General features: G+C 31.0%; 1 protein-coding gene across 1 annotated transcript; it reads right to left on the reverse strand.

Annotated features, from left to right (window-relative positions):
- Positions 1-4,310: 4,310 nt before the first annotated feature.
- LOC145608279 (signal peptide peptidase-like 1) lies at positions 4,311-8,339 on the reverse strand. The gene is made up of 4 exons (XM_081663890.1): positions 8,223-8,339; positions 6,356-7,292; positions 5,388-5,582; positions 4,311-4,597 (listed from the first exon to the last, which is right to left on the reverse strand). The coding sequence occupies exons 2-4, from the start codon at positions 7,151-7,153 to the stop codon at positions 4,481-4,483; spliced, it is 1,110 nt and encodes a 369-aa protein (XP_081520016.1). The 5' UTR covers positions 7,154-7,292; positions 8,223-8,339; the 3' UTR covers positions 4,311-4,480.
- Positions 8,340-13,653: the final 5,314 nt, after the last annotated feature.

Below are 13,653 nucleotides of genomic sequence, written 5' to 3' on the forward strand. Positions count from 1 at the left end.
GCAGCTTTACAATCCGCTCTTCCACTTTATTGAATGTGAAATTTGGAGGATGTGAGCTCGTAGATTAAGTTTGGTACGGAGTATTATCTAAATAAGCTTCATTGTTAATTAAACTTGAGTATTATTGTGATTTGTGAATAGGAACTCGAACTTGAATCCATTAAAAAGTTAATGTCGTAATTGTAAGTGTTTAATAATTCGAGACCATGAATACAATAGTAGTGTACTTTTTTTTTTTTGTTTTTTTTTTTTTTTGTCAGGATGATCAAGCCAAAATATTACTCAAAGCTAGGAGAGTCTAACAAAACAGCATTTCTTCTAACCACACTCTCATCTCAACATAATCTCTACTAGCTCTAGCTAATATATGAGCAGCACAATTGCCCTCACTACCAACTTGTGAAAAGGAAATACTAGAGCAAGAACTAAGAATTACTTCAACAATTTCATTGACGAGAGATAATCAATCTTTTTCCATACAACAGGTGGTGTTTCTAAGAAGCTAAAACAGAAGCATTACTCGCGCCAAAAGTATCTTTACATTTACCAAGCCATGTATGCAAAATCATAAGTAACTCTAGCAATGATAAATATTAAATACAATCCGTTTTTACTCATAAAATACAAATATTAAAACCCTGAAAATGCAATGGTTTTCGAAAAACCGATAAAACACAAAAACCTTCCATTAATAATAGACCTCAAACTTTAACAAAAATCAACCCACACAATATTTAAACAAGTAAAATAGTAAAAAACAGCCGCAAAAGAAAATGTAAAGTATACATTTCAGAAAAATAAAGTATATAAACTACCTCGGAGTGGACACAGGGAACAGGGATGTTTCCGGAACGAGTAAGTTCGCAGTTAGCAGGGGGGCGATGAGGAGCTCCGTCAGCCGTAAGCGGTGGCGCAATGAAGAAACGGTGATGGCGCAACGAAGAAACGGCGGTGGCGCAATGAAGAAACAGCGGTGGCTGAAGAGGTTGTTACGGCAGAAAGAGGCTCGATCTTGTCATAGACGTGACCAATTTATGAGCTTGAAGAACACGGCAACTTATTCTCTCTCCTCTTTTTGAAGATGTAATACTGATGTAGTAAGAGCAAACGAGAAGAAGAGGTAAAAATAGAGCAGAGAAAATAAAATTAAACCATGGTTAAAAAGCTGGCCTGGGTTTGAGATATCACTAGAGTTAGGAGGATGAGTCAAGGCATGGTTGGTTATAATTAGTGAGGTGGCGCCATTGAATTGGTTAGTGGTTACTGATACTTTGGACGTTGCAGAGTGAACTTGGATGTTGGTAGGGGTGTGTAGTTGTTGTGTACACTGTAAAGTGTACAGTGTAGTGTAGCAGATTATAGTACCACCTTTTTTCATGCAAATCTTCTTTTTTGGACGGATGTGAATTCTGATCGATGTGGGTGACCGGGGATTTGGCAATTCACCTGGGGATGTTTGGACAATATTTCGGGTTGTTGCGTATTATACGACAACACTTGTTTTGTAAAACAATTTGGATTAATGGTTCGATTATTAAGTATATACATATATATTGACTATGACAATTACATTATTTTTTGCGAGTATTTTATTTTGCATAGTATAATATATATATTTATTGACAATATACGATCACCAAATTATGGAAGAAGACCATACAAACTTGTGTTGTTCACTTATAGTTTGTATTATGTAATTAATAAATTATTAAATAATAGTTGGGAGATAAAAGTTGTATTAAAAAAAAAAAAAAAAAAAAAAAAAAAAAAAAAAAAAAAAAAAAAATTGTACATACTAATAGATTCTTGGAGGGTTGATGAAAGAAATATATTTGTAAAAGAGGGTAAAGAGAAGGGAGGAAAAAAAATGAGGGAGAGAGGTTTTTAAATGGAGGAAAACCAGTGCCGGTTTTTGAACGGCCTGATTTCTCTTTTTTTTGAAGGGCACTAGTACTAGTTGTAGGCTTGTATAGTAGCCTAGTAGGGGTAGAGTGAAGGGGGCTATTGCAGTGTTGCCTGTTGGTTTGGCTTTGTGTTGAATGTGTAGCAGACGTAGTATCTGTTTATTTTTGTTGTTACTTGTATATATTGTGATTTTGTTATTCTTTTACTGGTATTTTTAATTTTGAATAAGGTGTTTCCTTTTTTATTGAAATTGAATTTCTTTAGGCAACACATGAGAGGATATCTTATTTCCTTTTTTGGAAACCTTTTGTTTTTCAGTGTTATTACAACATTTTTTGTATGTTCCTCCTATTTTGCCAATTTATTTTATCTTCAAAATTTTTGATTACAATCTTTAGTTAGTGTTTTTTTTTTTTTTTTTTTTTTTGTATAGGAAAATTTTCCTTATTACTAATAATTTTTTTTCAAGTACAAAATAAATTGATGAAAAATTTGTGCACCAAAGTTCGACATGTCATTACTAATTATTATGACTTTAAATTGTTGGAATATACATCTTCTATATTATGTACATAGTACTCCATATATTTGTTGCGTTAGCAAAAAAAATTGACTATATATAAATTGAAATAAAATATAAAAAAAAAAGACCAAAAATCTTAGTTAATAATATTATTATTACCTTATTTAAGTTCATCATGATTTATAGATACCTAATATAAAGGTATAGAATTATATGAAAGAAATATGTTAGCTAAATATGGAAAAAATATTTTATACTATATAGTAGTTTTAAAGAAGATTTAGCATAAAAAAAATGAAAAAATAATTTGGAGGGAAAAAATTTAACCAGGAGATGACATGTATCACTCCTGGTCTCTCTTTTAGTGTGTGTGTGTGTGTAATATTTTATTCATTTAAAGTTGTTATTTTTCTATTATTTAGGCTGTATAATTTTTTTACCCCATCAATTATATATTTGTATATTACATTATTACTATAAGTTTGTATTTATTTATAGATTAGCACTTGATTTACATTCCAAGTTATTCTCTTTAGTTTAGCACTTGATTTACATTTCAAGTTATTCTCCTAACCTCCTCTCACAACCTTTTATTCATACGTAGTATATTTTTATACCACTTTACTTTTTTATTTTTATTATTTAGAAAATAAAAGTAAAAAAGTAAAACAATATATTGTGAGAGGAGATATATTTTTATATTATCTCAGAGATAAACTTTTTTCCTAATAAAATGGTAAGAATTTTTTTATGGAAATATTTCTTGCACAGCTCGGCAGCTCCTACTCTTGTAAGGCGTGTTTTAATAAGGATTACATTTTTTTTTTCCAAAAAGCTACATTTTAATACAAGTACGAAATATTGTATTTTTCTTATCTCATAGTTTTCATCCAAACTCACTACCTAATTACCTTTTGTTTATTATTATTATTATTATTATTATTATTATTATTATTATTATTATTTCTTTACTATCACATTCATTTTTTTCCAGAGAATAGAGTGAAATGTGACAAGTGCATACTCTCAACAGAGAATAGAGTTTCTCTAATGTTAGTGGTCCACAATAAATTAGTGTGAACCTGATTCATTTAAGAATTTAAATACTTGCGTGGACCTGGTCCACAATAATATTATTGTGGACCCAAGGTTTATACACACGCAACTGACATCATATTAAACATAGTGACCCTTATTTTTTACATAGTTTCCTTAATTTTAACATAGTAACCTTTATTAAAAGTTGCATCACGTTTAATACTATTGTGACTCTTATTTTTGAAGTACAACGTTATGACCCTAATTTTAACATAGTGACCTTTATTTTATTATTTATATTGACCTTATAAAATATTTCATTAAAAAAATTAACCTCTTATAGTGACCCTAATTTTAACATAGTGACCTTCATTTTATTCTAGTGACTTTTTTTTTATTAATAAAACAACCAGAGTTTCTCTAATGTTAGTGGTCCACAATAAATTAGTGTGAACCTGATTCATTTAAGAATTTGTATACTCCCAATCCCCTTAAAAGTTGTCATTATGTACAAATTCTATTGCAAGAAGTTTGTAAACTTGTCCAAAAGTTAGTATCATATACATACATGGCTTTTCTTCTTCTAAAAAATAAAATAAAAATACATACATGGTTATTTTGCAGCTTTACAATCCGCTCTTCCACTTTATTGAATGTGAAATTTGGAGGATGTGAGCTCGTAGATTAAGTTTGGTACGGAGTATTATCTAAATAAGCTTCACTGTTAATAAAACTTGAGTATGATTGTGAATAGGAACTCGAACTTGAATCCATCAAAAAGTCAATGTCATAATTGTAACTGTTTAATAATTCGAGACCATGAATACAATAGTAGTGTACTTAATGAAGAATTAATTTAACAATTTCATTGATAAAAGATAATCAATCTTTTTCCATACAACAGGCGGTGTTTCTAAGAAGCTAAAAACAGAAGCATTACTCGCGCCAAAAGTATCTTTACATTTACCAAGCCCTTAATCTGAATCGTATATACTCTGAAATGGATTCAAGTAATCACACTTCAACTGAATGAGCTTTTTCATTCAAATTTGGTAGTGAACCTTCCCACAGCTCTAGCAGCTCATTCCTGAGCCAAGAGATTACAATTATAGGACCTAATGTTGAAGGGACCTGCATCAACAAAAAAGAGAGTTTCAAATCAGAATCGAGTGCTAGTAAAAAGGCACATACATCGTATAAGTTGCCTTGAAGTATATACCCTAAAGTTCAAAAGTTTTCAACTTAGCGGCAGCAATCTTTTGTCTCCACAACAACCACTACTTCTAAACTCTTAGAGTCTCCAAAGAGTTCAAAAGTAATTTCACTGAGTTGTGATAACTACCACATCTGTATATTCCTAGGTAAAGAGGAAATATGCAAAAGAGCAGTTTCATACTTTCATAGCATAATGTCAAGAAATATTTCAATCCATCACAGCCTCATTTTGACATTATAAGGTTGAGGAACCTCTCCCCCCACCCACAGCCTTCTCTCTTTGGGAGAAGATGATTGTTTTAATTTCTAATGAATGAATCTCAACTAACTAGCACAAAATGATGCCAAACTACTTATCAGATTTTCTAATTCCTATAGAGAGACTACAATGTGCAAGTTCGTAACCATAAAACCCATACAAATATCACCCTTAAGCATACCAAATCAGCAAATAGAATATTTTTGATACAGTGATGTTATGTAATATTGTAACGTATAGAAACTCCATAATTAATTGATATATTAAGCTAAATAAAACATCACATAATCAGAAACATGAATCAATAAACCTATAATAAGAAGTTACCAGCCAGATAAACATCTATTTCTAATAAGTACAATCACGTCAAGCATATCTATGATTCAATTATAGAACCATGCCTTTATACAAATTTCATATGTTCCACCAGTATAAAAGTAACCTTACCAGGTACAAAAGTGCTGGCTGCGGTGAATGAGACAAAATCCCAGCAGCCAAAGCCGTCACAAGGCCGACAGCATATCCAGACGTGGCGTACCATATATACTTGTGCCCTCTAGAGGAAGCAAAATCAATCGGGTTGACTGCTCTCTTTCTGTGATCGAAGCAGAAAACTAATGCTAAAAGCATGGCAGGGATTGCCTGAAAAACAATCAAATATAGATTTAAATGCAAAGTTCCTTGAAAAGAAACAGAAGAGAATTCGGTTGCAACAGAGAAGACTCAGGCTTTGCTAATGATGAAGACAATCAGAAAATTTCACACTATTGTGCATACACCCAGTTTTCCAAAAATGTTACCTATGACAACTCTAGTTACTTTATCAAGTAGAAGCATCTTGTTGCATTTATAACTGGGCAGGATCAAACCAGCCCTGTACTGTTTAGCTTGGTAGTCAGTGGACACAATGCCAACAATGTAAATTATAGCTTTAGATGCATCTCTGGATAATATGTGCCAAGTGCGTTTGACTTATTCGACAAAGGATTTCATTGGTAAAGGACTGCAAGTGAATTTTTTTCATGTGGCAAAGAATTACTAGCAATAGAGAAGACTCAAAGAGTACACAGTTGTTGACACCTCAATACACAAAATCCAGATGCATGCTAAAGTTTAAATGAGATAGATATCAATAGACAACCTTGCTTAATGATATTGTGATGACCTTGCACATAGGGTAGCTAACTCTAGCCATGAGAAGAAATGCATAGAGCAATAAAAGAAAAGCGTATATACATCAATGCATGATCAAGGCCTAAAACCAGCAATTAACAAATGTTCTATTTTTTCCAAAATTCCAAATCAAAGTATTTCAAGTATAGTAACTATTAATTTATCTCAATAATCAAGACTAAAAATTGCATGTCAACCACTCAATCACTGAACTAGCAAGTTAAGTTGAGAGAATGCTATACCATGTCTCCTAGTCCAAGCATCATGAAGTCTGCTGCATGTTCTCCTGGAGTGACTCCACCTAGGAGATTCCTAGGGAAGACAATCTTCACCGGTAGCTCCAATTTTTTAGTAATCAACTGCAAACCTGGAAGACTCAAACTATTTGCTACAGTATGTACGGGATTAGATGCCTGCTGAGTTGCAACGGAGACCATTACATTGGCACCAAAGAATCTTTCTGAGTAGAAAACCCAAAAGATGTCGTACATAAATAAACATGCAAGAAGCATCGCACACACTTTAATGTTTGGAAGTCGCACGTGACTTACAAAAGCAACACAGATGGAAATGCCTAACAAGTTGTTCAATATCCAGTGACCAGAAACAAGCCAAGCTGCCACTGTGCACACACACACAACCAAAAGAAGCCCTTGGGTCCTGGTAATTGACTTGGAACAACACCGTGACACATATGGGTCAGCCAACCCAAGTTGCAACTTCACACGATTGACGTATGGTGATAGGCAAAAAAAAAGTGAGGAAGCAGAGGCAATAGCTGTAAACCCGGTCAAGATTTGTGACACTGAAGAAAACAAGTAAAACATCATGATCAAGCTGAAAGAGCTCATAATTGGGATCATAAGGGCTTGAGACCTGTCCAAGGTAATTGATGCTTCAGACAAATCACGATTACGCTCCATCTCTTTACCATAATTTAGAGCTCGAAAAGCAGAACCAAATGTCACAGCAACTGCAGTTATAATGAGAGTAATCGGAGCAGGTTCTAACAAATAAAGAAGCTTCCACAAAGATTCCATAGCTTACTCCACATGCAAAACCCTTCGATTAAATCTATAGAAGCTTAACTTTGCACACCTAAGATTAGTAAAAAAAATACTCTACTGCCAAAGCTGCAACCTTTCTCCGGTGTAAACTGGACCAGAGAAATTACACAACCTGAAATGAGTCAAAATAGGAAAATATCAGATCCGTTCCAACCAACAAGCACCACAACTCCACAGGGAGATAAGAGTTTGGCCGTATAAGCAATGACACTAGCATAATAGCATTGCCCAAACACAAAATAAAACTAGATATACCGTTTACCATATACAATTCCAAGATCTCTACTTGTGGAAAAAGCAACCAAGAGTACTACCAAGACAATATATAGAACAATTAAAGCAACTACTCCGCAAACATTCTTTAAACTTAAAGTCATAACCCCATACTTTAATTGAATTTGAACATGGCCCAAAAATATCAATGAAACTATGGCATAGCAAATAAGCAAACCTATGGCCATTTGCCTCGATATCCATCAACTATCATTAAATTTCCTTTTTTGTGGTTAATCATCTACTATCATGGTTTGATTAAGTAATTTGTACCTTTTCTCCCATTGCAACAAATTCTCAGTCTAAGTAGTACGAGTAAATAAAAGAAGAAAAATAATGCTCAACAATTCACAAACCCCAGTTTCATCTTAATCCTGTGCGCTCTTAAATTCTACTAAATCAAACATTACAACAGGATAAATCATCAAATTCCAGATTTTCATCAAAATTACACTTTACAACAACAAATATCAAAACCCCACAAATAAAAAGCAACTGATAATTACAAACATTAATTGCAACATACCCAAAATAATCATCAATTACCTTTTAACTGATCAGCAGCAAGTAAATAATGAAGCAATTACACTAAGAATTGCAATTCAAAAATTTTTTTAAAAAAAACCCAGTTAATATTCATCAATTTAATCAAAATTAAACAAGAACAAATACCCAGATCAGAATAAGATGGGATCTTTAAGTTTGAATGTGAAAATAATAAATTAGAATTGATGAAGATATGGAATTAAGGGTTGGAAATTGGACTAACCTTGGACTTGAAGGGAGATTGAGGAGTGAGTGGAAAAAGTACTTACTATTCTTGGGAGATGGTCTTAATTCGATTGACCAAAAGTAGTCTGAATTTGATATGTGATTGATTTTTTGCAGATTGGTCCCTCATCTTCTGATATTTGTAGATTTTGTACTCAGAGTTTGAGGACTTGCCAAATTTCCGAGAGAATTTAGGATGACATTTTATTTTATTTTTTTTGAGGAAAATTTAGGATGACATTTAAGCCCAACAGGTTAATATTGTGTTTTTAGGTTTGGGTTTTGTTGGAGTTTAGTTGGGCCACGTATAGTGGGTTAACGCAGGAATGTGTTAATAACTTAGGGGCGTTTGGTTCAAACAATGGTATGGGTTTGGAATGAGGAATGAAACTTGGGTGGTATGGGGTTGGAACTTGATACTTGATTTCATGTGTTTGGTTTTTATATAGGAATGATAGTTTTCCTTTTAATTTTAAACTTAAAGATATGGGTATGAGTCATACTCACCTCCCCCCTTAAGTTTCAAAAACCCATACCTTGGGGGTTTGAGGTATGGGTTTGAAAAATGAAATTTCAAGAAACAAACACAAGGTATGGGTTTTGGTCATTCCAAACCCATACCTTATACCTAATATGCTTGAACCAAACACCCCCTTACTAGTAATATGGAATTTAAAGTGAGGTTAGCACAATCTTATTTTAAGACTTTCAAGTTTCAACATCAATCAATAACTACTTCCTCCGTTTTCTTTTACTTGCAACACTTCCCTAAAAAGGAAATGTCACAATACTTGCAACACACTATAAAAGGAAAGTTACTTTAAGAAAAACTATACTATTTTCCTTATTCAAAGCACATGGCCCACTAAATTACACTCCTAACAACCACTCATCCTATTTTAAAGTTTATTATATCATATAAACCCCACCCTTCTTAATTACCGTGCTAAAGGGTGTGTTGCATCTAAAAGAAAACGGAGGAAGTATATACTAAAAGACACACCAGCAATGACAGGCGTCAATTTTCTAGTGTGTCCTTAATATTTTTGTTTTTCTTAAAAAAACAATCCTTTCATAAAACTTTTATATTTAAGGAAATTATTATATACAATAATAATTGTCATAATTAACCATATAAAAGAATTAAAGATCTTTTACATTCTGTAGATGGGTTCACAACTATTATAGGTATGAGTTTTGGCAACATTACCATATAATTATTTTTAAAAAAATGCAATCTTTGTGAATTTTTTTTAAGAATATATAATCTTAAGAATATACTGGACAAGAATAATTACTAAATTAGGAAAGACAAAAAAAACCTATATAATTTATACATACTTCTTTGATTAATTGTAAAAAATAAAAAGGATACATCAATTTTGTCTTTGAAAAATTTAAATGACGAGCATCAAATTAGTCGATAAAATGAATGTTAGCGAATGATTATAAAAACGGTCGCCAATTACCGACCGTTTTTAAAATCAGTCATTCGACATAATTTTAATATACTCATTCGACTAAAGTACTAAACAACTCTTTCACGTAATATTAATACAAGTATTTAAATATTTTTGTAAAGACATGAAATAAGAAAAAATAAAAATAACTATCTTTTGGTAAAAAAATTGCTCACAATAGTTTTAGAAATTTTTTTAATTAAAAATAATGTTATTTAATGATGAAAATTAAGATATATATATCGTGCATGGCACGGGACCTAATCTAGTATACCATATATTACCATGTCAAACTGTCAATAGGTCATCTTTTAACTAATTTTAATCTCTCACCTCTATTTTTTTTTTCCTTGTTTATTTATTACTCCGTAGTTGTCTGCTCATTATCAACTTACGAGATACAATATGCATTAACTCAATTTGCTTTGGCTCATAAAATGTAAAATTGTCTTTGAAACTACTTATTATTGTCCTTCACTCTAACATGACTTGTCCAACGACCAAATTTTACGTGTTATTTGTGAACATGACTATATCATTAAGGGGTGATTGGAAAATTTGGGAAGAGGGAGGGGAGAGATTTGAATATTATAATTCCAAGCTTCTATAACGCCATTTTTTATTAGATGGAAAGATTTTAGTATTATTTCCAAAATATTCCATTAATCATTGAGCTTTACAATATCCTCATTATTTTTCCATTCATTTTCCATCGTCACTAAAACAAGAACATTCAGAGCAACTCCAATAGTTGTAGCTAGGGACTTGCTTGCAATTTTGAATAATCCCTAGCTACTAGCTTGACCATTAGAGCAAAAATATGTAATTAGCTTAGTCAAGCAAATTAGCTTTGCCAAGCTAATTTGCTTGAATAAAACTTGCCAAAAAGAAATTGCTAAAAGTCAATTAGTAATTAACTTAAAAATAATAAATTGATAATTTAAATAGTAAACTAATAGCTAGTCATTGGGGATCAAACTAGCTATAAAGATAATTAGCTTGAAAGCTTATGTGGCATGACAAGCTAATTTGACAATTAGCTTGCCATTGGAGTTGTTAAGTCTGATAGTAAAAAAAAATGTTATAAATCAAGGGGCGGTAGGGTCATTTAATAAATGAGAGAAAGCATAGCTTTGTCATTACCTGATAAATGAGATAACTTTATCATTTTTTCATTTTTCTACTCCTTTTTTTTATTTTTTTATTTTTTTATTTATAACATAGGTGGTTGATTTACAATTATCTTGAATCCCAATTAGTTGATTGTAAGCCCTCTTATAAATTTTGTTAAATTTCCTATGGAACATGACAACAAAATAATTATACGAAGTAATCAATTACCCAATTTAAACTGTGCATCTTATACATGATTTCAATTTGAAAAATATATGACCCTGTTTGGTGGAAAGCTGAAACTGATTGAGTTTTAGCTGATTTTGACTAGTTGATTTTATTAACTGATTTGACTAAAACTGAACTGAATTGAATTGAGCTGAACTGAACTGAACTGAAATGAATATTTTATAAGAGAAGGAAATTAGGAGCTGAACTGAACTGAATTTCAATGTAAGAGAACATGCCCTAACTTAGGGCTTGTTCACATTTACTTAATTTCAGTTAAGTTCAGCTCCAATCAGTTCAGTTCAGTTCAACTCCAATCAGTTCAGTCCAGTTCAACTCCTAATTTCCGTCTCTCATAAAATATTCATTTCAGCTCAATTCAGTTCAGTTCAGTAAATGTGAACAGGCCCTTATTGTATTAATTGATTGTATAAAAGTATTTGATGAATAGCTGATTACTTAAAGTTGTTTAAATATGCAAAATGACCAAAAAAGACATTGACATTTTTAACTTTGAAGGATTAGTTATTTCATAAAAGAAAAATTACATTATAAACTTTGTAATGTTACAATCATTTTTATGATATTGAAAAATTTTATGTTTATTAAATAAAACCTGTTTCTTTCTTGTCAAAAAAAAAAAAAAAAAAAACTTGTTTCTTCTTCTTCAAAAAAAAATAAATCTAACATAAAAAAATCAGATTATTAAAAAAAACATGAATGATGATGATGATAATAATAATAATAATAATAATAATAATAATAATAATAATAATAATAATAATAATAAACAGATTTATTTGGTTTGGGTTTAATTAAGGATTTCAAAAATTTTGGAGGAGATAAGAATTACTAAAAGTTAGATTAAAACAGATTTATTTTTTAATTTTTTATTTTTTTATTAACACATGACCAATAATTAAATCTACTAAGAAAAAAAAAAACAATAATCAAAACAAAGAAAATTAAAGGAAATTGTTTCAATAAAATTAAAAATTGAGGAAAAGAAATTGAGAAAATGAACAGAATTAGATCTACAATGGAGTATGTGGAGTGGAGGTGGGAAGAAGTGAGAAATGAATTGCAGTTGTAGGGCTGTATCACCGTATGTCATAGGACTTAATCAAAACAAGAGGGCAAATTCATAATTTAAACACCTAACCAAATAAGCTTTTTGGAAACGTTGCTCATACCAACGTTTTGTAAAAAAGCTTATTGAGGTAAATAAGCTCTTCCAATAAGCTTGCTACAAAACACTAGTATTAGCTTATTTGACTAGTCAATCAGCTAAAGTTGGTCAAATAAGATAATTTTCCCTCAATAAGCTGTTTACTAAATATGGCCATAACTAAACTCAATATGACTAAATTATGACTAAGTTTTTCAAAAATATACTACCTCTACCCCTTTTTGCGAGTAATAAGAATCGGAGGTAGTAAAATGAACAATCATCAATTAAACATGAATAACCTCACTAGAATGACTTGTTATATGTCTTGATCAATCTGTTAACCATAGTCATGCGTCAAAATCTCTAGTACCCATAATTTGTGCTAAAGTCTAGCGTACTAGATTCTACCCACCCATATCTTGGGCTAGAAATATTGAAGCACTCTTTAACTAATCTAAATCAGAATATTTGTCAAAGTATACAAGTTCAAAGGTAAGCGACAGTCACGGGACCAACTTAGGCAGACCTCCATTCTCCAACCAAACCTCCCTATATTTTCTTTTAGTTTGTTAGCTTCAAATTCAATCAAACTCCCCATACTCAATTACTTCTACCAAACACCACCTTCACTATTTTGTTTTATTTTACTAGACTAGAATTTACCTGTGTTAATACACGGGATGACGATATTGAGACTATTGACGGCCTATTAATGTACAACTTTTTTTTTTTTTTTTGACGACAAATTCATATATGCTAAAAGACACACTAGCCATGACACGTGTCATCTCCTAGTGTGTCCATAGTATATTTTTTTTTTAAAAAAATAAAAATTTATTTAAAGAAACAAATAATATGACGACAAAAATACAATAATGACAAAGATATGAATATATATTCCCACCATCAATTATCTCACAGAAATAAGGAAACAACAATAATCACCAAGAAAATACTTACTAAAAATACCATGATTATCATAACATATATACAGTGATATATAATTATGCAATTTTCCCTTAAAAAAATCTTTGATTTAACAAAAATAAGGAAAATTCAATTTTAAATTTGCAGACTTAAGAAGGTTATCCTTCATAAAAGGTTTAACAAAGATAAAAGATAATAATAATAATAAAAGATCAATAGACACACTAGCAATGACACATGTCAATTTCTAGTGTGTCCTTTATTATATTATTTTTTAATAATTAATTATTACGAAGTATAGTTTATTTAAGGAAAATGTTTTAAAAAGATGTTTGTTTTTGTCAACTATATAAATGAGGAATAATATTTACCATTTTTATTCAATTTTGTTCAAGATATTTTACACAATCTTTATATTTTATGCTATAAATAAATTAATTTGTTAAAAGAAAATATGGGGTAATTAAAATAACGGGAACTAACCTAGTTAACAAATAATACCCAAAGTTATAACTAATATAAAATGGAGG

Source organism: Chenopodium album, chromosome 23, assembly GCF_948465745.1.
Source record: "Chenopodium album chromosome 23, dcCheAlbu1.1, whole genome shotgun sequence".
Classification (NCBI taxonomy): Eukaryota; Viridiplantae; Streptophyta; class Magnoliopsida; order Caryophyllales; family Amaranthaceae; genus Chenopodium; species Chenopodium album.